At 66.8% G+C, this 24087-nt stretch overlaps 2 protein-coding genes across 4 annotated transcripts; one reads left to right on the forward strand and one right to left on the reverse strand.

Annotated features, from left to right (window-relative positions):
- Nucleotides 1-1060: 1060 nt before the first annotated feature.
- MGRN1 (mahogunin ring finger 1) lies at nucleotides 1061-19863 on the reverse strand. Of its 3 annotated transcripts, none has more exons than XM_055134171.1 (17): nucleotides 19727-19863; nucleotides 10283-10401; nucleotides 9105-9193; nucleotides 8833-8979; nucleotides 8301-8418; nucleotides 8018-8084; nucleotides 7826-7875; nucleotides 7257-7304; nucleotides 6935-7003; nucleotides 5525-5684; nucleotides 4664-4773; nucleotides 3950-4015; nucleotides 3094-3302; nucleotides 2678-2771; nucleotides 2532-2577; nucleotides 2160-2246; nucleotides 1061-2042 (listed from the first exon to the last, which is right to left on the reverse strand). In XM_055134171.1, the coding sequence occupies exons 2-17, from the start codon at nucleotides 10373-10375 to the stop codon at nucleotides 1927-1929; spliced, it is 1569 nt and encodes a 522-aa protein (XP_054990146.1). In that variant the 5' UTR covers nucleotides 10376-10401; nucleotides 19727-19863; the 3' UTR covers nucleotides 1061-1926. The 3 variants fall into 3 exon arrangements, with proteins under 3 accessions (XP_054990146.1, XP_054990144.1, XP_054990145.1); XM_055134169.1 differs by lacking the exon at nucleotides 19727-19863 and adding an exon at nucleotides 14919-15151; XM_055134170.1 differs by lacking the exons at nucleotides 3950-4015; nucleotides 19727-19863 and adding an exon at nucleotides 14919-15150.
- Nucleotides 19864-20232: 369 nt separating this feature from the next.
- UBALD1 (UBA like domain containing 1) lies at nucleotides 20233-23284 on the forward strand. Its single transcript, XM_055134174.1, has 3 exons — nucleotides 20233-20502; nucleotides 22218-22274; nucleotides 22372-23284. The coding sequence occupies exons 1-3, from the start codon at nucleotides 20383-20385 to the stop codon at nucleotides 22702-22704; spliced, it is 510 nt and encodes a 169-aa protein (XP_054990149.1). The 5' UTR covers nucleotides 20233-20382; the 3' UTR covers nucleotides 22705-23284.
- Nucleotides 23285-24087: the final 803 nt, after the last annotated feature.

A 24087-nucleotide genomic window follows, 5' to 3' on the forward strand; every position in this document is an offset into this window, starting at 1 on the left:
GGGCCCGCCCTCGCCGCGCAGAGCCCCGCCCTCGCCTCCGGGCCCCGCCCTCGCTTCCGGGCCCCGCCGCGTCTGGGGTGCACCCGGTCAAGTACCCAGAGCCCCGTCATAGGTGCTTGGCCAGGTGCTCTGGGCCTCTCATCCAGCCTGCCGGGTGGCCGACGACCGGAAGCACCTCAGTGTCCTTAGCCCGGACTCCCACCTGTCTTCTAACGTCCACAGGCGCCTCCCGACTGCAGAGGAAACTCCTGACCTGAAGGCAGGAATCACCACCGGGAGAGAGCAAGCGGGCCCCCAGATCCTCGCATGGTGCTCATGGCCACAGAGCTGTGTACTGCAGGAGCCCAGATGACCGCCGACAGACGATGCCCTCCCCGCTGCTGGGGGCTGGCTCGGGGCACGGTCAGCGAGGGGGCTGACCCTCTGCCCTGCTGGCGCCATGCCCAGAGCGGCTGCCACATTGCTGAGGGTCTGCTGCCAGGGGCGGCAGGCAGGGGGCACCGAGACCCCCAGGGCTGGTCCCTGGAGCCCCGCCTGGTGGAGGGGCACAACCCAGCTCCCTCCTGTAGGGGTGCAGTGGCCCTGCCTGACTTGGAGGCATTGGCAGGTGCTGGGCTGTAGGGGGGCGGGGGGAGAGGCTGACCCACTACTGCTGCGACACAGCCCCTTCCCTGCAGCACCGGACCATGCCAGGCCCAACGGGGCTCCCAGGCTGAGCTGGGACTGTACACTCCGCACTGCAGCCTGTCCCCACTGCCGTCTGCAAGGTCCTGCTGCCCCGCCCCGCCCCCGCCCCCTCTGCTTCCCTCAGGGCCTGAGGCTCATTCCTGCCAGCCTCGATGTTCCTTTCCTTCACCCACCGCCTTTTCTCTTTAAAGTTACCAAGCCTGGAAGGCCCAGGCTTCCGCCCCATCAGCCGGCCTGCTCTCGCTCATCAGTGCCAGGCCGCCTCGGCCCTGCTCGAGGGACCAGACCCCCAAGGTCCCCTCTTGCAGCACCACAGCAGACTGCTCTCACAGTGCTCCCTGGCCTGCTCGCCCACAAAGGAAGCGCCGACAGGGCCTTGCTGCAGATTTTATTACTACAAATGTACAGTAAAAACAGACCCAAACCAGCCAATCAGACACATCAGCGTGAGCTAATGTCTCATGAAGTCCGAGACAAGCTGTGGCCCCCGTGATAAGGGACCAGACGGGGGTCCTGGCCAGAGAGACTGGGGCCAGGTAGAGGGAGTGGGCCGGCCTGGGGCACCCAGCCCCAGTGTGCGCTCTGGCAGGGAAGTGGGGCAATTCCCAGCACCCAGCCCTGCAGGATGTAGTGTTCCAGGCCCCAGCCGCTGCAGGGGCCGTCCCCAGGAGCGAAGTGTGGGCACTAAAGGGGGTATGCCTAGCCCGTGGCGCTGCCCCCAAGCCATTCTATTGCTGGAAGTTACCTCGGGCGGGACCCAGCTCCTGGGAAAGCCACTGGTCCCGGTTCCCAGCCGGCCCTGGGGGTGCCCCGAGGGCACAAGCCAAGGGGCCTGGGAGTGAGTCTCAGAGGTGAGGCCGGCCAGCAGGCACTGAGCTCACTGAGCTTGGGGACCAGCCTGCGCAGTTCTGAGGAGGCCCTGAGGCTGGAGTGGGGGAGCCTACAAGATGGGGGGTGGGGGACAGAGGGGCGGAGGGCGCCCAGGCAGGCACGTCACTAGTCATGCCCAGGCCTGCTGTCCCCTCCCGTTCTCTTCTGCAGTTGTGCTCAGTTCCTGGGGAGTTGCCCCCAGCCTGGGTTGGGGGGGCCTGGCCCAAGAGCTGCGGGGGTCCCGGCCGCCAAGGCACCGGCCGCTGGAGGGGGTCTGTGGGCTGCGCTGCGCTCGGGGTCCTCGGAGGTGGGAGAGGCGGGGGCCCCCTGGGAGTCAGGAGCTGAGGGCTCGGGCCCGACTGGCCAGGCTCAGAGCGGGGTCAGCTCAGTGGCCCCCGGCTCGGGACTGGAGCCACCGGGAGGAGGGGGCCTGGGGGCGCTGGTGCTGCGAAGGCTGCGGGGCGTGTCCAGGGAGGTGGGCCATCCTGGGGGCAGAGGGAAGGGGCGTGCCCTCAGACCACCCCGCACCCTGCAGCTGAAACCCAGCCAGTCCCGTGCGGGGCTCCCGCAGGGGGTTGGGGCAGCCCAGGGCCGGCCCGTACCTGGCAGGCAGATGTCGGCGGGCGGGACGCGGCCCCGCTGCTCCGGGCTGTCCTGCAGCACGTTCTCGATGGAAGGGGCTCGGCTTCCTGCAGGGACACATGGGCAGAGGCTGTGGGCCCCCAGGAACCATCCGGGTGTGGCGCTGTGCTCCCGGCGGGGGGCTGCTCCCCAGGGAGGGGTGGAGCGGGGAGCTGGCCCAGGGAGGGGAGCAGGGGGGCCGGCCCGGGGCCCCAGGGGGAAAGGGGCAACTGCTCGGCCTGGCCAGGCTCAGCCTCCCACCCAGCCTGACTACAGGGGGGCCCCTCTGGCAGGCGGGAGAATGTGGGGAGGGGGATCCCCAGAAGCACCTTCAACGGAAAGGGGGGGCTGACCTTGCTTGGGGGACGTCGCCTCCTCAGCTTCCTCCATCACGAAACTCTAGGAGCAAAGGCACACGGGCTGGGGCCGGGCCCAGGGGGCGCGCGGGGGGCGTGGGCACGGCCGAGGGGAGAGAGCCAGGCAGGTATGGGGTCCTCACCTCCGGGGAGCTGCTGAGCACGGGGGGCCCTGGCGAGTCCTGGGAGAGCGGCTCCTCGTCCTGGCGGGTGGGGGACGGCGGGGAGTGCAGGGTGCTGGGGCGGGAGAGTGTGGTGGGGGCAGGCCCGTGTCGTGCCGGGCCCTGCAGGATTCAGGGCTGCTCCCGGGCACAAGCCGGGCAGGGCCGACGCCTGCGCTGTGTACGCCAGCCTCGGGCTGTACCAGGCGGCGCTGGGGACATGTGGTGTGGAGGGGAGGGGGCCCCAGCCCAGTCCCTGCGTCCTTTCCCTGTCCACGCAGGGCTGCCGGAGGGGCCCCGGGGCCAGGGCAGGGTGTGGCCTGGTGCTCCTGATCCTGCCGTGGGCTGTGGGGGCCGAGACCCCCTTCCCCGTCCTGGGCCCCCGAGGGCGTCCTTACCTGTCCGGGGACTTGGTCCGAGGTGCCGTCTGCAGGCGCTCCATCCCTGCGCGGGGACAGCTGGCCTGGGACAGGCCGTCCGAGCCGGCCGAGGAAGTGACCTCCTCATACAGGGGGGCCGACGGCAGGGCCGGTGACGCGGCCCTGAGGCCGTTGAGCGCCTCAAGCAGGGAGATGGGCTCGTAGCCGGGCGGGACGCTGTCGGGGCTCTGTGGGGACGAGGGTGGCTGAGGATGGCTCGGCCTCACCCTCCTGCTGGGGCCGAGGCCCCTGGACACCCACACCCTGCGCAGGCTCGCCAAGGCCCTCGGCGGGCTGGGGGGGAGCAGTGAGAGGAGCAGAGCTGTGGCGAGAGTTGGGCAGGGCCCCAGGGAGCTCTGTGGGTGGCCAGAGTCCCTGGGTCAGGCCTCCGGGTTCCTGATCCCCTCTGGCCTCCAGGTCCTCTGGGAGGAAAGACCGGGGCTGTCAGTCTCAGAAGCACCAGGTGGACCCCAGAGACCACCAAGGCCCGGGCTCACTGCATCTGCATCTGCTTCCGACCCACCTTCAGTGAAAGGTGAATGATTCCAAATGCCCCTCCCCCCCAAAACAGCAGGAACGGCCTGACTCCTCCTCGCGACCCCCCACAGGCGTCTCGGGGTCTGCCGAGGCCACTTGGTGCCCCCGGTGCCCCCAGCTGAGCCCAGAGGGGGGCAGGGGTGCGGGTGACCGGGCAGCTCCCCACAAGGCCCGCCCACTGCCAGCAAGAAACCCAAAGGGAAACGGCGCCGGGGCGGGGCGGGGCCAAGCAGGTGAGCGCCCAGGGCAGAGCCCGGCGGGCAGGGGGGGCCGCAGCCCCAGCCCGCGCAGCACTTACTGTTTCCCTTTTAGGTTTCTTGCTGGCCAGGGAGGCAGGGTGCGACTTTGATTTTTTAAGGGGACACTGTCAAGATAAAAATCAGAGGTTTCACGCTGGCGCCTCCTGCAGGCGCTGGGGCTGTGCTGGGAGGGCCCGTGTGGGTCTCAGGCCCCCAGAGCAGGTGGGGACTGAGGGTCTGGGAAGCGAGGCCCAGGGCCAGTGTCGCCACCCCCCATGCCTGGGGCCCCTGAGGTGGAACTTGGCCAAGCACCTCCAGGAAGGCCCAGGGAAGGAACCAGCAGCGCCGGGGCCGCTGCGGGAAGACCCCAACCCTCACACTGCCCGCCTCGGGCGCTCGGCCCCCAGCTGCTCCCAGAACAAGGACGGACCCCCAAGCATGGGCTCGGGGGTCTCTGGGCAGGAATTCGGGGGGCAAACACCAAGGACATCAGGCCCCGGGCAGCCTCGCACCTGCTCCCGGGGCGCGGCCCCATGGCTGTCAGAAACTGGAGTCTTCGGGGAATCTCAACTTTAGCTGCAGTTTCCGAGAGCCCAGGGGGCACCCCAGGCCGCACGGCTTCGGGCAGAGCCCTGGCCCTGGCCGCTCCCCTTCCTCCCCGGGTCTCACCCCCGCTCTCCGCTGCAGGCTCCACCTGTCTGCGACCCCCTCTGGGGCCCCACCCGACAGCAGCCCAGATACGCCCCAGGGGCTGCTACAGTGAGCCCCCTTACCGCGTGCTCCTCGTGGTCCACACTCTGGGCCAGGACAGGGCTGAAGGAGACGGGGGACAGTGCTCCGGGCTTCTTCCGCACTGCCCGGATCTGCAGAAGTGCCCGGAAGGCTGCACAGGGACGGGGAGACGGGCCTCAGGGCCAGGGCCAGCCTCAGGGGGCCCTCAGACCACGGGGCCTGCACGGCCATGGCAAACATGCCCAGCGCAGACACCAGCAGCCTCTGCTCCCCTCCACGCCAGGGCCTGGGAAGCGCCGATCGGGTGACGCCAGGCCGGCCCAGTCCCAGGCTGGGAGGTCGGGCACAGGGACGGGGGGGGGGGGGGGCAGCAGTCAGCCCGCAGCACGACAGAGAGGGCGGTGTTAGACACGCCAGTCATGTGAACACCAAGACACACACACACACACACACACACACCCCAACAACCAGACACCAACACCCCCACAGAGGCCACCAACAGCCACACACAAACTGCCAACAGTCACACATCATAAACACACATCGCGTCACATGCACACCAGTTTCCCACAAAAACACACATTCCCAACAACCACAAATACCAACAGCCACACGCAAGCCAACACCCCGCCCACGCCACCAACAGTGGCCCCAGGACCGGTCCTGTCCCCAAGGCTACCGTGGCCTGCCCCTGAGGGGCTCAGCCGTCCTCTCCGGCCCAGGTTCGAGGCGTCTCCTGCATGGCACAGCCCGGCCCTGTGCCCGCTCACACACCTCGTCCCTCCGGGCCGCGCCATGGGTCACGTGACCACCAGCCTGCCGCCCGAGGCCAGGCCGGGAGTCAGGGGTGCAGCCCCCGCCCCCAGTCCCGCAGCGGCGCCCGCCGGCCCGGCCCCACTCACGCAGGCGGCAGATGGGGCAGCTGCTGGCCTGGTAGCGCAGCGTGTCGGCGCAGGAGTTGCACAGGCAGAGGTGGCGGCACGGCAGGATGAGCGTGTCCCGCAGGTCCGACAGGCACACCACGCACTCGCTGCTGTTGTCACTGTTCTCCTCGTCCGCGGGCTGCAGAGGCGCCGGGCATGAGACTCGGGGGCGGGCAGGGCGGGCCCTGGGGACAGGGCCATGGGGCACCCCCAGCCCCGTCAGGAAGGTCTCCCGGTGCCTGGAGCTGGGGCAGAGGCACCTCGGACACACGCCTGCGTCACGGTGCGCGGCCTCCTCCCCCACTCCTCAGGGGGCACACGGCACTGCCCACGGGACCGGGCATTCATACCGCACACGCACACGCAGCACATGCACAGCACATAGCATATACAGCACACGCAGCACATGCAAACACAGTACACATGCACAGCACACACAAAGCATATGCAGTGTGTGCACAGAGCACATGCAGCACACATACGTAGCACACGCAGAACACACAACACATGCCACACAGTACAAAGCACAAACAGTACACACATGGCACACACTGCACACACACAGCATATGTACACACGCACAGCACATACAGGACGCACAGGACACAGCACGCACAAAGCATATGCACACATGCAGCACACGCAGTACACATAGGACACAACATATACACATATGCACAGCACATACAATGCATATACACACACGCAGCACATGTAGTAAACACACATGTAACATAGTACACACAGCACACATAGCACGCACACACAGTATATGCACACAAGCACAGCACACACAACACAACACATAGAAGACAACACAGACAGCACATATAGGACTCATGTATACAATACACAAAACACAATGCAGCACATGCCAGCCTGGATCCCCTCGCACCGGGCCCCGGGGACCAGTGCCACTGAGCCACCCGCACAATGCCCCCAGGTTGGCCACCTGGCTGGGGTCCGGGCCGCTGTGGACATCACTGAGACTCACAGGTTTCCGGGGGCAAAAGTCGTGCACCTGAGGCTGCAGCGATTAGCACAGTGGGTAGGGCTTTTGCCTTGCATGCAACCGACCCGGGTTCAATTCCCACCATCCCACAGGGTCCCCCTAGCACCGCCAAGAGTGATTCCTAAGTGTAAAGCCAGGACTTAACCCCTGTAAATCGCCAGGTGTGACCCAAAAAGCAAAAAAATAAAAATAAAGTAAAAAAATAAGTAAATAAATAAAACATGGGGGCCCGAGAGTGCGCCAGGCTGGAGTGTGTGCAGAGGTCCTGGCCTGGCCCTGGCACCTGGGCCCCGAGCACTGAGCTGGGAGTAGGTCCTGAGCCCCAGAACCAGAGGAAAAGAACAGGACAGGACAGGTGTGTGTGGCTCGGGGCCCACCTTGGTCTCCTGGCTGTTCTTGTTCTCGATGCCGTAGATCTCCTGCAGCAGGTAGCTCACCCGGTCCACCTGGGGGCGAGAGCGTGCCAGTGCCCGCGGGCCGGATGCCAGCCCCGACCCCCACCCCGGCCACGCTGGGCGGGTGGAGCTGCTTGGTTTCAGGTCCCCACTCCCAGTCAGACAAGGCCGGGCACCCGCTCCACGCCGGCCAGCCAGTGCTCCGTCCCCTGTCCCCGCCAGGGCGCCTCGGGGGGCGGGGAGGGGGGCAAGCCACAGGGCAAAAGCACGGGTCGAAGGGACCCAAGTTCCTGCAGACACTTACGATCTGCTTCTGCTTCAGAGGCTTCACGGAGAAGCTGCCGTCCACGTGCTGCAGGGAGGGTGTGAGGGTCAGCCGGCCGCAGGGGACACGGGAGCCTCTCCACGCAGGCGCACAAGAGGGCATCGCCGGCCTCCAGCCACCATGGGGGGTCATGGGGGACACGGGACACGGGGAACGCAGGACACAGAACACAGGACACCAATCACAGGACACAGGACATGGGACACAGGACATGGGGACACAGGGTATGTGCGACTTCCCACCCGCAGCGTCTGGGACCCCACTCCACTGCCCGAGACCGCGCGCCCACACCCGGAACGGGGCCACGGCTGAGTGCAACAACTGCAGAGGCCAGGCCCCGTGCAGAGCAGGGAGAGGCGGCCGGCACCGGGGCCCGGCACGGCCACACCCAGGGAGGGAGACTTCTAGAACCTTCTCCCTCATGCTCCCGGGAAGTGTGAAAGCCTGGCCTGGGCCTCTGCCCACGGGGTCAGCCTCCCCCCCCCACCCCCCCATGAACACGGCCACACGCGCAGGGTCTGGGGATGGAGGGCCCGGACAGCACCCACCTTCTCAAAGGCGGCCAAGAGCACATGGGCGTGGCCGGTCACCTCCACCACTGCGGAGGGAAGGGGCCAGTCAGGGCTGCAGCCGGGTCCCGCTCCCCCGGCCCTCCCTAAGCCCCGGGACAGAGGGGCCGCACAGGGACAACCCACTCCGCCGCCTGCCACCCGCGGGGCCTCCAACGCTCTGGGTCTCACCATCGCCTTCGTCCACCACAGCCTGGATGACCACAGGAAATACGCCCCGGTCCAGGTCAAAGTTCAACTGAGGAGGAAAAGGCCTCGGTGAGGCAGCGGGGAGGGTCACTGGGCAGGACCTGCCCTCTGGGCTTCCCAGGGGACACTGCTCCCCTCTCCCCTCCCCTCCTCCCACCCCTCCCCTCCTTCCCCCCCCCGCCCCCGCTCAGGGGCTACTTCCTACAGCCACTTTCCCAGAAAACCAAGGCCCACAGTCCCGTCCGGCGGAGGACTGGGCAGCTACCTCATCGTCCTTCCACTCCGAGAAGTCGATCTTGAAGGAGGGCAGGGAGAAGTGCTGGCCAGCGCCCCGCTTGTAGTGGACGGTCTCTGACCGCAGGGCGGGGCTCCGGGGACTGTACCTGAGGGCCGCAGGTGGGCTGTGAGAACCCCAGGAGCACACATGGCCCAGCCCACCCCCCAGGCAGAAGCTGCTGGCAGGTCCCCTGAGGTGCTGGTCCTCGGTGCAGAGCCCCAACCCCCGGCCCCACCCCCATCTCATGGGCTCACCCTGGGGCCCATGAGCACAGAACATGGTCCCCCCCAACCCCCCACACCATAAGTGGAGGAGGCGGCCCCCTCCCTGCTCCGGCCGACCAGCACGAGGCTTATGGCAAGAGACACCTCAGGGGTCCACACTTGTGGCCACGGGGACCCCAGAGACGTCACAGCTGTCCCACCGTCTGGGTGCCCCGCTGAGAACACACACTGCGCGGTGCTCAACGTTTACGAATCGGGAGACCAGCCTGGGCCGGGCCGCGGGTGGGGCCACTCACGCGGCTGAGCCATTGAGGAACTCCTCGGCTGCCTGGCAGTACACGGTGATGGCCACGCGCGCGTCCGCGTCGAAGGTGAACTCCAGGCTGTAGAGTGCCCGCGGCCGGTCACTGTCCTCGCCGGGGCTGTCGCTGCTGTCCTTGTACCTGGGCGGGAGGCGGCGGAGCTGGCCCGAGCCGCGCTCTCCTGCCGGCCAGGTCCCGACCCCGCGGGGATCAGCCCACCTCGGACTGGGTCACACGGGAGCCCCCCGGCCCCCGCCCACGGTCACCTCACGAGCCGGAGGGAGTCTTTGCGGATGTTCACCAGGCTCCTCAGCGTCTTCACGGGCTCATGGGGCGCAGGCGTGACGTAAGGAAACTGCGGACATGCAGACCAGCCCCACGTGACCATCTCCCGCCAGGCCGCCGGCACCCCAAGGTGGCATTGCCCTGACCCCTGCCCAGCGCCCAGAGAGCAGGGCTCCCAGTGACCGGCCAGCCCCGGGAGAGGGGCGCCCCACACCCCGTGCCAGCCTGGCTTCAGGTAGAGAGGCTGCCCACGCACATGCCCCATGGCACACAGCACACACTGCACACAGTACACACCGCACACACTGCACACAGCACACAGCACACACTGCACACACTGCACACAGCAACACTGCACACAGCACACACTGCACACTGCCCACAGCACACACTGCACACAGCACACACTGTGCACTGCACACACTGCACACAGCACACACTGCACACAGCAACACTGCACACAGCACACACTGCACACTGCCCACAGCACACACTGCACACAGCACACACTGTGCACTGCACACACTGCACACAGCAACACTGCACACAGTACACACTGCACACTGCCCACAGTACACACTGCACACTGCCCACAGTACACACTGCACACTGCCCACAGCACACACCGCACACAGTACACACTGCCCACACTGCACACAGCAACACTGCACACTGCCCACAGCACACACTGCACACTGCCCACACTGCACACAGCACAGCACACACTGCACACAGTACACACTGCACACTGCCCACACTGCACACAGCACACACTGCCCACAGCACACACTGCACACTGCCCACACTGCACACAGCACACACTGCACACAGTACACACTGCACACTGCCCACACTGCACACAGCACACACTGCACACAGTACACACTGCACACTGCCCACACTGCACACAGTACACACTGCACACAGCACACACTGCCCACATAACCCACACAATACACACAGCACATACAGCATACACCACACACACTGCCCACACAGAACATAGCACACGCCACACACAAGCACACACTTCACACAGCATAGACTACACACACCACACAGCACAGACTGCACACACCACACACAGCACATGCCCCAAATGCACGTGACCAGCTGTGGCTGCTGCATGCTGGGGTGGCCCCGGCCCTCCGACACCCACCTGGACGGGGCGGCTGCCCAGGAAGTTCAGGTCCATGTTCTCTCCGAAGAGGTACCCTTCGGGGTGAGGGGTGTCGAATTTCTCGCCCCCCATGAAAAAGTGTGAGGCAAAGTAGTTTCCTGGTTGGAAAGGGGACAGGCAGGGCGGTCACAGGGGTCAGGGCCACAGTCACCATCTCTGAGGCCTCCCCCCCTCCACATCAGCCCAGCCTCAGTGCCCGTGGAACGAGGGGCTTCCCGGGCCAGAAACCCCCAGGCCAAGGGGGGCTGAACCGGGCCCGGAGTCTCCCGGCAGACAGGGAGGAAGACGGGAGACACAGTGACCAGGTGACCAGGAGCCCCGGGACCCCCCACCCCCACACACCCGCCCGGGTGCCTGGCCGCCTGGGGCTGTCGAGGGGCTGCTTACGGGCTGCATGTGAGCCTGCGGTACCCCAACACTGCCCACTTCCTGCTCCGAGTCCCTGGCCAGTGTCCGACAGAGTGGACAGAGTGAACGGCCGAGGATACAGAAGGTGGAAATGAACGCACGAGGGGCGACAGACGCGGGGGGGGGGGGGTGCTTCAGAACACAGAGCTCGGCCATGCCCGGCGCAGCGCCCGTCCCCCAGGCTGTGGCCAGGACACAGGGACACCCAGCCCTGGGGAATTCTGCCGGGGGCACCTGCAGGCTCCCCCTGGAAAGCACAGCCCACAGCAGGGCCCGCCTGGACACGGCCGGTGGCTGCACCGCGGGATGGGGGAGGGGCAGCGGCAAACCCCAGCTGCACCCACCCCGTGCTCCAGCACCCAGACACGCCGGCCACCGTGAGAAGGCAAGAGCGACTCTGAGCCCGTGTCGCAGGACGCTGCCGCGGAGTCAGCGGCACTGGGGACACCGCGGGGAGAAGCCAGGGCACAACCGCCGGCACACGCGCACGGGCACACACACATGTGGGCACATACACATGTGGGCACACATGTGGTCCCTGGGCCCCAGGGACTACAGTGACCGCCACTCTGGCATGCAGGGACAGTGGGTGTCTGCCTACGGCCTGACCCCAAGGGTCCTGGGGCCTGGCGGGGCTGGGGTGGGGGCCATGCTCCAGACACAGGCCTGAGGCACGCACTGACCACTCAGCCAACCTACGGGCCCGTGCTGGTCTCGCCTGGCCTTGACTTCCACAAGGAAACTGCGGCCGGAGACGCAGCAAGGAGGGGGCAGCGTCTCTGCACGGGAGCAGGGGGGTCGGGGTCATCGCTGACACCCAGGGCTCTGAGCAGCCCCCTCTGAGGCCAGGGTCACTCCCAGGGACAGAGAGGCCTGAGCGGCACAGGGACCTGGATGACATGTCCAGCCCACGGCCTGTGCTTTAGGCGGCAGATGAGGCAGAGCTGGGAAGAAGTTGGAGACACAACCCCCCTCCAAGACACACACACACACACACACAGACACACATACATACACAGACACAGACACAGACATACACGCAGACACACACACTCAGACACACACAGGCACATACACACAAACACACACATACACAGACACCTACACACAGACACACACACAGATACAGACATACACGCAGACACGTAGACACACACACTCAGACACACACAGGCATGTACACACAGACACATACACAGACACCTACACACAGACACACACAGATACAGACTTACATACACAGACACATGCAGACACACACACATGCATACATACACACACGCGCGGGAGCCCACTGTGTACTCAAGAGATTTCCAGGCCAGCAATCACCACCATCTCCTCGGCCCCTGGCATCCCCCCCGCCCCGCTCCCCCAGCACTGCAGCCAGCCCTGGGCATCGGGAAGCGGCCCGGAGACCGGGTCAGTCTGTGCCCAGCCCAGGAGTGGGGACGGAGGGCCGGGCCTGCCTGCGCTCCAGGACAGGGGAGTGACCGGCTGGCAGAGCGCAGGCGCCTGGTTCAGGGAAGGTGCTGGCTGACTGGGTGTCCCGGGGGCTGGGCCGGGGGCCAGGGTGCCCAGAGGGTTGGGGAGGGGCTGGTGGCTCTCGGCAGGAGCCTGGGGACCTGGCCTCACTCGGGAGACCCTCACTGAGGTGTCTCCTGTCCTGCTGCCCTTGGGGACACAGCCACGGCACACGGCAGCAGCACACCCTGGCCCGAAATGGGAGCACGCCTTACGCTGCACCAAACCAGCATCGCTCCCAGAGCCGGGAAGGACACCCGGGGCTGGGCCACCCACACGGTGGTCCAGCCTGTGTCCTGCACGTGACCAGCCCAGTGCATGAGTCCCCAGCAGTGACATGGGCCACAGAGCCAGGAGTAACACCTGGAACACTGCTGGGTGCGGCCCCAAACAAACACAGGAAAACCTTTGTGTCACCCCACTTGGCTTTCCCCCTTCATGCCTGCTACCGAGAAGGCGCCTGGGCCGCAGCAGCGGGACTGAGGGGCCAAGGGTGCGTCCACAGATGCTCGGGCAGATGGCCCTGAGGGCCTGAGCACTGCTGGGTGTCTGCACACAATGCTGGCCAGATTGACAGTGGAGGGGGTCCACTCTGCCTCAGGGGTCTCCTGAGCACCCACGGGGTACGTCCCCGGAAAGCATGCAACAGAACAGGGGACACTCTCAGGCGTGGACAAAGACGCAGAGAAACGAATCCACATGGTCCTCTGCAGAGAGTTGGGCTGGGGGTCTCCCGGCAACAAACTACTTCTTCCCGGGGTCTAGGAAAGCGCCAAGAGCAACCCTCGGCCACAGGCCGGTCCCCTCCACAGGGAAGCGGCCAGGCCACGTATTCACAGCAGCCCCCGGGCCACGGACCGGCCACTGACGCTGCACAGGGCAAACCACCTCGGGATGGGGGGCTGCAGCCGTGTACCCTGAGGAGAGGCAGAGCCGTGGTCTCCCTGGGGAGCAAGGGAACACGCAGACACAGGGATCAGGGCCGGGCTGGCGCCAGCAGGCACAGGAAGCCTCAGATGGACCGTGGCACCCGGAGTACAAGAAGAGAAACTGCAGGACACACGGGATACACCTCCGTGAGGCTGTTATGCGCCAAATTAATAGAACAGCCTCAATAATATTCAATTCAGCTAAGCACCGCTGACACGCTGGGGAGTTCCAGGAAGCCAGATGGCTGCGAAAAGGCCCCGACACAGCCGAGAGGACGCTGGCCCCAGCACCACACACGGCGCCACGAGCCCCGCCAGGAGTGATCCCTGAGGTCAGATCAGGAGTAGCCCCCGAGCACGGCTCATGTCGAGTTTCCCACGCACACATGTACGCAGAGGAACTGCGCTTCAGAGCACTGTGACCTCACGGTGACCACTCTGGGCCTGACACACCTGTCAGTGACTTATGTGACTCAGGCCCTGGGGAGGGAGAACGGGGTCAGGCGCGGCCGGAGACTTGCTCGGGTGCAACCCCAGAGGCCCCTGGCCCTCCCGGGCCCTCCCCACTCAGGGACCCCACAGTGTCCCACCTCCCAGCGGACTGAAATCCTGCCAAGGTCCCTCTGCCTGGTGGCCAGAGGACTCAGGAGCGGAGGGGACAGCCTCTGACCTGACAGGCCGGCAGAGAACCCCATGGCAGGAGGGAGAAGGCCCAGGACAGGTAATGGGGACCCGCCCGGCACTGGATCCCAAACCGAGTATACTCGGACCCCAACGTAGGGTGAAAGACTCCATGTCCACAACAGGCCCCGCACATCAGCAGCGCTAAGCACCACCCCTGGACCCCTTTTCCAGGCAGGGAGACAGGGAGGCAAGGGGCTCTCCCAAGTCCCCCGGAGAGACAGGCTGGACAGCTGCTCCCCCGCACAGCCTGAGACACCCCCCTCTAAGCCCCAGGAGCCCCAGACACTCCCCTTCTCCCAAGCAGGGCTGCAGCCCACCAGCGTGAGCGGCTGGCGGGAGCCTGGCCCCGAGGTGGGCTTCTGGACACACCGGTGTCGCTGTCGCAGCGCCAAAAGGAGGGGGCGGTCCCAGAGCCACAGCTTCCGAGCACAGCCCCAGAAGCCCACATCAGTGACCTCACACCAGCCCACTCGGCCTGCCAGGGAACAGAGAGATGCGGCCGGGGTCGCTGGTCCCACGCACCGCTCTGGGGCAGAGGGACCCCGGTCCAAGCCCTGGGGAGAGCCGCTTCCGCCAGGGTCACTCCGGGATCTCGGCCACCACAGAGACCAGAGAAGGTGGCGAGTCTCCGCGGCCCCCACGGGGGTCACAGCGGAGCCGGCCCTGCCCCGCATGCGCTGGGGCGTCCCGATGCGGCCCCCGCTCGATCCCCCCGCCCATGCAGCGCCCGAGCCAGCCCCCTCGGCGCCGGGCGAGGCCACTCAGCCTGTTGACAATGAGCACTTTGTGAGCACGACTCGGCCAGCGTGGCGCGGGCAGCTCCTGCCGCGGCCCCGACCTCGCACCGAGCGTCCCCAGCGCGCTCCCAGCGACTGACCCAAGGTCACCAGCCGCCAGCCCGGGGCCCCACCCACCGCCCGGGGTCTGGAGGGGCGCGCCGGGGGGGGGGGGGGGAGAGCGCAGAGCCCCGGGCCCGGCCTGGCTGGAGGCTGGGGCGGGTGGGGGCCCTCGCCACGGCTCGCGACGCCCTCCCCGCGCGGCCGCCCGCGCCCACCCCACGGGCCGCCGCTCACCGGACTTGGGGGGGTAGCGGTAGGCCGAGTTGGCCTGGATGTCGATGTCCTCCACGCCCGCGATGCGGCGGCTCAGGATGGAGCCCATGGTGCGCGGCGGCCCGGCAGGCCCGGGGTGGCGGCGGCGGCCTCACGCGGACATGGCCCGGCCCCGGCGGCGCCGACGCTCCCCCTCGGCCACGGGCGCCTCGGCCTCGAGCCCCCACCCCCGGCTCGGCCTCCGGCCCGACGCCGCAGCGCTCCCGCCCCCGGGCCCGAGGCACTTCGGGAAATGTAGTCTTCCGGCCGCCGGGGCGCGGGGCCGCCGCCCGGGGCCGCCGCCGCCGAACTACCGGTCCCAGGATGCACCGGGGCCGCCGCCGGCGTTGTTGACCAGCGCTCCGAGACGGACGGGCGCGGGGGCTCGCTCTGCGGTGCCAGCACGTCGTGGACGCGCCCCTCTCCGGGGTACGGCGGGGCTGGGCAGCCGCGGGCCCTGCGGGGAACCTGACCGCTGCCAGGGGCCACCTGCGGCCCCGCCGGCAGAGGGCGCAGCTTCCCTGCACCCGGGCCCCGCGCGCGTCGCGGCCGGGGCCGGGGCCGGGGCAGCGTCGCCTGCCTGGGAACTGGCTGCCCCTCGGGCTCCGCGTCCAGAACGGGGCCTCCGTCCTGCCCCGGTCCCGGCTTCCCGTGGGCCCCCGGGAGCTGCAGTAGGAGCTCGGGGGGTGCAGGGGGCAGTGTCCGGGCGGCGGGCGGCTCCCCGGGGCCGTGAGCTGGCCGGGCGGGGCGCGGCTCCCCGGCTTTCCCCGGACGGTGCGTCCCGGAAGCAGGCGACGGGCCGGGCCGGGCCGGGCCGGCCGGGGCTAGCAGCAAGGGAGGGCAGGGACTGGCTGAATCCCGCCGAAACGGGGTCCTCCTCTTTCCCCGAGGCCGCGGCCCAGGAGGAATGAGGTGCGGATGGGGCTTGTGCAGCGAGGAGAGCGCCCTGACCTTGCACCTGCCTCTCCTTTAGTTCTCTGCTGTGGGTCATTAAGTTTCATCCCTGACCGAGGAAAGTAAGGCTGGCAGAGGTGAGGCTCTGCTTCAGGGGGTAGACGGCGGGGACGAGGGGTGGAAGCCTCACCAGGCCAGTTCGTGCCTCAGCCCCCCACCCAGAGCGGGGTTCCCCAGGTGCAAGGCGTCTTGCCCCCAGGTCGTCCTGAAGACTCACCCCGCCACGCGATCTTCCCTTCCCTGCCATTCCCTATTGAATCTTTTTTTTTTTCTCTTTGGGTCACACCCAGCGATGCACAGGGGTTACTCCTGCCTCTGCCCTCAGCAACCACTCCTGGCGGTGCTCAGAGGACCCTATGGGGTGCTGGGGATCGAACCCGGGTCGGCCACGTGCAAGGCAAACGCCCTCCCCGCTGTGCTATAGCTCCAGCCCCTGGAATCATTTCTTACTTGAGCACGCCCACACGAACATGCACCCACGAGGGCTGTTTGGGGAGAGGGAGGTCAGCTACCAGGGGCTGTTGCTAACTAGGCCTTAGAGCGAGGTTCTGTGGATCCTGGTCCTGGGCACCGGCCTGGCGGAGCCGGGGCGCTCTGCACCTGTTTCTCATTCAGTTCTCTGCTGCGGATCATTCATTTTCATGCCCAGCATACGGGAGAAAGTGAGGCTAGGGGCGAGTGTGAGAGGGGGGTGCTTCGTGGGCTGCACCTTTGAAACATTCCTCTTCCCAGAGCTCTCTCCGGTTTGTGCGTGGAGCTGCGGCCCCACGCAGTAATCATGGGGTGGAACCCGGGCCTCTTGTACGCGAACCACACACAGCCCCCGAGCCAGCACTCTGGCCTCTGAGGTGCACTTTTCTGGGCTATAGGCCGTTTCTGATCTGGTACTAGTTCTACTATTGACACTCTGGCTGATTCATTTATTTATTCAACATTTATCATGCAGCTACTATGTGGCAAGCAATGAATCAGGCCGCCAGCCAGAGCAGCAGAGATGAAGTGGTGTGCCAGGAAGAAACCTTTGAAGGTTACTTTTTTGTTGTTGTTTTTGCTTTTTGAGTCACAGTCCTGGCTCTGCACACAGGAAATACTCCTGGCGCTGCTCAGGGGACCACATGGGATGCCGGGGATCAAATCTGGGTCTGCCTTCAGCAAGGCAGCTGAAGCCCTCCCTGTTGTGCTAGCGCCGGGCCCCTCAACGGTGGTGAGAATGCGGGGGCGGCTGTGACAGACACTGGGAGTCCTGGGCAGGAGCAATAGTGCCCAGCGCGACCCAGGTTGCACCCCCAGCACCCTGTATGGTCGCCCACGCCTGCCAGGGGTGATCCCCGACGGCAGAGCCAGGAGTAAGCTATGAGCATCACTGGGTGTGGCCCCCCCCTGCCCCCCAAATACTGAGGAACCTACGACTGACAGGCAAGTCAGAGAGCGTCTCAGGAGGTGGCGTTTCAGCCCGAAGCACAGGTAGCAACCCGCCAACCGAGGCCAACTACGCCAGGCTCCAGGGGACCGTGTACAGGAGTGGAGTGTTGGTGCGGGGCTCCGGGTAGGAGCGCCGGCCAGAAGGAGGGGCGTCCCCAACCCACAGAGCCCCAGCCAGGAGCCCCCTGGTCACCCGGTGACAAGCCCCTCAAATTCTCCTGAGGGATGAGGGGCCGCTCCCCCTACATGACCTCAGGGTAGGGGTGTGGAGGAGCCTCCCGGGCCGCAGCTAAGAGGAGGAAACACCAAAAAAAAAAAAAAAAAAAAGCAATTTAAAATTCTCCAGCTCCACCTGCCCAGACCAGCGAGCCTGGTAAGCTCCAAAGTCCGCTCTCCAGGTGGCTGAAAACAAACTTGTTTTCCACTCCCTGCTGAACCCAGGAAAACAAGCAGCTAAGGCCCCCTGTAGGGGCTTGCAGGTGACCTTTGACCGTGCCAGGCCATCTGCCCCACCCCTACCTGCACCAGCCAGAAAAAGCTCTTTCTGGGCCGTGCAAGCTGGGTGGTACCTGCTGGCCCACCGCGAGAGTGTGCCATTCCAGCCTGTTTCCCCTCTCAGTAAAAGGGGGCACCCCCCCACTACAAACAGAAGCAGGAGCTGAAATCGCCAACACCAGTGGCCTGGGTATGAGTCTCGAGTCCCCGCCAGCCCAGCACTGAGCTTCACCCACGTGGTACTTGGAAAGGTGAGGGGACAAGTGTGAGATCAAGTGTCTGTCAGGGTTTGCAAACATTCGAAGGGGTCTGCCTGCAGCACACAAACCTGGGGTGCATGCTGCCCGCCGAGAGCCCCACTTGGGTCCAGGGCTGTGCATGGGCCCCTGAGCAACTCTGGGAGTGACTCCTGAGCACTTAACTCCCATCAACCACCAGGTCTGGCTCAAAACCCAAAAAAAAAAAACTTTTGCCGGGGCACACCTAGCTATACTTAGAATCACCCTGGCAAGGCTCAGAATCTGGCTGTGCCAGATTTCCAACGAGGTCTGTGGCAAGCAAGGCTAGTTTCTTAACCTTTACACTAACTCTATGGTCCAACAACCAAAAATAAAATCTTTTATTTTTTTGGTTGTTGGGCCACACCCGGTGATACTCAGGGCTCCTTCCGGCAGTGCTTGGGTGACATAAGGGATGCCAGGGATGGAACTGGGTTGGTTGCACGTGTCTTACCCACTGTATTTCCCCAGCCAACAACAACAAAGAAAGTAGTAAAATTAGAGGCTGGAGCGATGGTACAGAGCTAGGGCTCTTGTCCTGCACAACGCTGACTTGGACACCCACATGGTGCCGTGTCCACCAGGAACGAACGGTTCCTGAGAGCAGAACCAGGAGTCACCTGACACTGCCAAGTATGGCCTCCAAAAATAAGTTTTTAAATAAGTTTTTAAATAAAATTATTGTAGGCTGTGTGAACCCGAAACAGTATAAAAGAGGCTGAAAAGCTCCTTCCCCAGGGAACAGACTGGGGCACCCATTGGGAAGGGTGAGTGCCAGCTCACGGCCTGTGTCAAGCTCCCAAGGTTCGCCTCAGGCCTTTCCCAGCGACCCCAGGACCTCAGCGTAGTCCCCCAAAAGGGCCCCGTATCCTCCCACCTGCCAAGGGGTGAACCTCCGGGAGGGTGGATAGGCCCTAATAAGGTTGCGGAAGACACTACAGGTGCCGTCCTGCCCACCAGTCCACTCAGGATCGCTTTGGCCCATTAAGTCGGATTCTTTGATGGCACCCAGGCCACCCACATACGAACGTGCACCCTGTCTTTGCCATTCCCACACCCATTCCTTCCAATCGTGCCAACTGGGCAAGGAGCTCATTGCCCTGGAACTAATCCGCCTGGATCTCCCCACCTGCCTCTTTTCTCCTCTAGGCCTCCGGGCCTTCTAGGCACGGGGTCCAGCCCCGGGGACCGGGCCCGCGCCCACTCTCAAAATCCTAACCCGGCCGTGGGATCTGGGCCACAGGGCCCGCACCCTCACCTCCGCCCCCGCACACCCGATCTGGCTCTGCCCCACGCTGTCCGCTGAGCTGGACAGAAAAAGGCGCTCCCCGCACCCCCAATCAATGAACGCTCCAAACGAAGCAGGGCCGCGAGGGAACAGAGCCAAGGTTATTCCGGGCGGCGATGACAGCGCCTGAGCCGGGCCAGGGAACATCGCGAAGCGAGCTGCCGCCTAAGCCCGCAGGAGACCCCACGCCTGGGCCTACCGGAAACGCCGCGTGCAGGGCAGTAAACACAGCCGCGGCGCCCCGCCCCCTCGCCCTGAGGCCCCGCCCCCGCCCGCCACGTGACGCGCCCACTCCCGCCCCGAAGCAGTGCCCGCCCCCGCCGCCGCCTCATTGGGCGGCCAGCTTTGTTTACCTTATATGGCCAGGTCCTAACACCCCGCGGCCTCCCATTGGCCGAGGCGTGGCCTCACTCAGTGACGTCACGGGGGAAGGAACGTTGCAAATAAACCGGGGCATTCTGGGAATGAGAGTTCGGAGCCGCTCTGGAACCGGCCCCGCACGGTCCTGGCGCACGCCGGTTCAAAGGGCGAGATTTGCGCGCTGCACACGAGATTCTGCGTGGGAAAGTGATAGCGTCGTGGCTAGGGCCCCCTCGACGCCCGCCGTTCAGGGCCCGGGCGGCCAGGCCCGGCGTCACCGTCCCTTAGCCGTTCCCGGAGTCGGTCCTGCCGCTGGCCTACCGCCCGGTCGGGGACGCGCCCACACCCACCGTCCCCGGGGGATGCGCGCGTGGGCCGGGGCGCCGGGGCGGGGCGGGAGGCTTCCCGGCGGCGGCTGCCGCCCGGTCCGGCCCGGGGCCAGCCCCGCGCCCGAGCCCCCCGCGCGCCCGGCGGCGGAAGCGGCGGGACTACATGTCCCAGCGGCCCCCGCGGCCGGGGCCGGGCGAGGCCGGTGAGTCAGAGCCGCACAGTAAATATTTGTATTAGCCGGAGCCGGCTCGCTAATGGTGGACGCGTGAGGCGGAGGCGCGAGCGCGGCGGCGGCGGCCGGAGCGGCGGCGGCGGCGCCATGTCCGTCAACATGGACGAGCTCAAGCACCAGGTCATGATCAACCAGTTCGTGCTGACGGCGGGCTGCGCGGCCGACCAGGCGAAGCAGCTGCTGCAGGCGGCCCACTGGCAGTTCGAGGTGCGCGGCCGGGCCGGGCCGGGCCGGGCGGGGAGCCGGGCCGAGGCGACACGTGCGGGCTGCGCGCTCGGCCGGGCCGGCTCGGGGGCGGGGGCCGGCACCGGGACCGGGACCGGGACCGGAGCCGGGGGCGCGCCCGCGCCCTGCGCGCGCCCGCGGCGCCTGGTCCAGCGCGGCCCCCGGAAACGCTGCCCACCGCCCAGCACGGTGGGCGGCCCGAGACCCCGCCCCCAGGCCCCGGGCTGGTGGGATCGGGGGTCCCCACGCTTTTGTTCGCTGGCGGGCGGGGCGGCGCCGAGGCCCGGACGGACACCCCGCGGCCGGAAAGGCTGGCGCCCCGGCCTGCGCCGCGCAGGGTCCGCCGCCCCCACCCCCGGCGCCGCCCGCTGCGTGGGTCCGAGGCCGCGCGCCCGGCACGTCCATGTGCGCTCGTATTTACGTACGCGCCGCGTGGGTCGGCGTGTGTGTAAACACGCGGGCCCGTGGGGCCTGCACGGACGTGCGGCTGCTGGCGGGGAGCGCCACGCCGGAGGCTTCGCCCGCGTCCACCCGCCCGGCTGCACCGTCCGCAGCTGCAGCGCCCGGGCCGGAGCTGGGACGGCGCCCTCCGGCCTGAACAGCCCCCCCCTCCCCGGCCTCTCCGGGTCGCCAGGGCCCCAGGGGTCGTGCTGCCGGAGCCCGCCCGGGCTTCCCTAGAGTCACTGGCCAGACACTGCCGAGACCTCCCCTCCAGCACTTACCGGCGGGGCGCGATGGACCCCCCCTGGACTCCCCGATCCCTCATCCCAGCTGTGCCCCCTCCGGGAATTTCCCCCGCGGGCCTCGGGGAGGTGAAGGCGCCCCTGAGTGCCCCGCCCGCAGGAAGCTCCCTAATCAGCCCGTTTGTCTCAAGGGCTGGATGTGGCGAAACTTGCAAAACCACATTGACAGTCGCGCGGAGCCCCGCGTCCAGCCTGGCAGCCTCCTGCCGCTCTGCCTGCCGGGTGGTCGGGCCGCGGGTGGTCGTCCGGGGCAGCCGGCCGGGCAGGGGCGCTTGGGGAGAAACGGTGCCTGCCTTGGGGTGGGCGCCCGGTGTTGCCCGCCGTAGGGGGATGCGAACGCTGGGGAGAGGCGCTGAAGCTGGAGGTGGACTGTGAACCCCCAAGCCTGGGGCTGTGTGTGGGCGTGGGGCGCCCTCCTCCGCACCCCGCCGCAGCCTCTAGGGGCTTCGGGGCCACATCCTGGGACTCGGGTGTTGATGGGGGTGGCGCAGCAGGGCGGGAGCCTGGCCTTTGAGAGGGATGGGGTTGAGGGTCGCAGGGGACGCTTGGAACAGCCCAGCTCCCACGGTGCAGGGTAGGGGTGTCCCGTGGAAGAGAAGAATGGTGGAAGAAAGTAGAAGTGAATTCCGGGAAACCAAGACCTGCCCTGGAAGCCGCGCGGGGGCGGGGGCAGAGGAGTGGCTGCCCGTCACATTGGGGGCACCCTCCTGGCGGCTCCCCCCACACCTGACTCAGACCACCCTCCCTGCCCCACCAGGAGGACAGCCTGGCCTGCGGTGGGGTCTGCCCTGCCTGCAGTGGGGGTCCTAGCTCGGGGCTGGGGGTCGGGGTCCTGCTCCTCCGGAAGGAAAGAGGGAGGGGCCGGGACGCTCTGGCCCCCAGGTCACAGCCCGACTCCCCCGCACCCTGGGGCCCAGCCGCGGGCCCTGGGTGAGCCTGGCTCTCTCCCTGCAGACGGCCCTCAGCGCCTTCTTCCAGGAGACGAACATCCCCTACAGCCACCACCAGATGGTAAGGGGCGCGCCGGGCGGGGAGGCGCGCTCGGGGCAGGGCCTGGGTGCGGCGCGCTGGCACCGGGGCACTCACCTACCCTCTTCCTCCCCCGCAGATGTGCACTCCTGCCAACACCCCTGCCACGCCCCCCAACTTCCCTGACGCCCTCACCATGTTCTCGCGACTCAAGGCCTCCGAGACCTTCCACGGGGGCGCAGCGGGCAGCCCCATGGCGGCCACCGCCACGTCTCCGCCGCCTCACTTCCCCCACACGGCCAGCTGGCCCGCTGCAGCCTCGCCCCCGGGGGGCGCACAACACCAGGCGCCACAGCAGCCGCCCCTGTGGACTCCGGCCCCCCCCTCCCCGGCGTCAGACTGGTCGCCCCTGGCCCCCCCACAGGCCGCGTCAGAAACCAGGGCCCACCCTGCCATGGAAGCCGAGAGATAAGGGTGGCCCCTCCCCCCTCCCGGAGCCCAGGACCCCGTGGGGCGGGGGAGAGGACGTCTCCGTGGGCCCCCCACCCTCCGTCTGCACCCCGGGCCCCGGAGCCTCTGCTGGCGCGGTGGAGGGTGCCACGGACAGAAGCCAGAGACCAGGCGGCCTTCCCAGAAGACCTGCCCGCCCGCGTCGAGCCCCCGGCCCCGGGACTCTCACCAGCCCGGCCGCCTGGCAGGCTCCTGCTGGAGGCTCCTCGGGGCCAAGGGCCACGATCCCCACCCCGGGCATGCAGCGCCTTCTCCGCATGCGTGCGTGTCGCGGTGTCAGTGTATTTATGTGTGTGTCGCTCTTCCGGAAGCAACCCTGTGTCGGGGCAGCTGGACTTTGCATGTTCGAGTGTGCCCCAACCCCTGACTGTTACCCCCCCAGCCCCTGCCGGGGCCCTGCTCCCCCTCATTGCCCGCTTTGCTTGTCCCTGCAGAGAAAAGGATTGTGGGAAACTCCAGGACTCTTCCCACTGGTCCCCCGGTGCTGCCTGCCGGCCGCCTGCATGCCTCCCACCCTAACAAAGGAAAGAAAGTTCCCACCACCTCGGCTCTGTGGTCTTGCCTGTCCTGGGCTCTGGGGCCAGCGGGGCCCTGTGGAGGCTGGTGCCCTGCCTGCCTGACTCCATCAGTCACAACATGCTCCAGAACTTTCTGGCCTCTCACTCCCCTCACCCCCCAGAAGCCTGTTCTGGCCTCTTCAGAATCCCCTTCTGCGGCCCGGGAGGCACCCAGCAGCCCTGAGGGCACCCTCCTGTCTCTGGCGCCCTGAATTCTCTGAGACCCCCCTTCGGCCCACCCTGGAGTCTCTGCGGAGCAGGCGGCCAGGGTCCAGTAGCTGCTGCGAGCCGAGCGCCCCCGGGAGGCGTGGCCTGTCTGCACGGCCATCCTGAGGGCCCCGCGCAGCTCTGCTAGGACGTGCTCCTGGGCCGGCTGCTTGTCCCTGGACTGACCCCAGGCCTCAAGCTTTACCCGTGTCCCAGGGATGTGTCCTGAAGTCTGGTGGGCTCCAGTCAGAGGGACCTGCTTGGCCGGAATGTGGGACGAAGCCTCCAGAATCCGCGCCACAGAGGCTGTCTGGGGGAAGAGGGCTCCTGGGAAAGTGCTCAGCAGACACCAGTGTTCAGTGGGCTTTCCAGAGGCGGGCCGCAGGTGCACCGGAACCCACTTCGGGCAGAAGTAGCTCTTCCCTTTGGGAATGACCCCGGGACCCTGCCCCAGAGCAGATCCCCAGGCTCAGCCCCTGTGAAAACTGGGTGGGGGCCCAGGTGACAGGTTCCAGGGCCCACAGCCTCGGGCTACAGCAGGCTGATGTGACGTGGCACCCATGCCCCACCCCTTTGCTGCC

Source organism: Sorex araneus, chromosome 4, assembly GCF_027595985.1.
Source record: "Sorex araneus isolate mSorAra2 chromosome 4, mSorAra2.pri, whole genome shotgun sequence".
Lineage (NCBI taxonomy): Eukaryota > Metazoa > Chordata > Mammalia > Eulipotyphla > Soricidae > Sorex > Sorex araneus.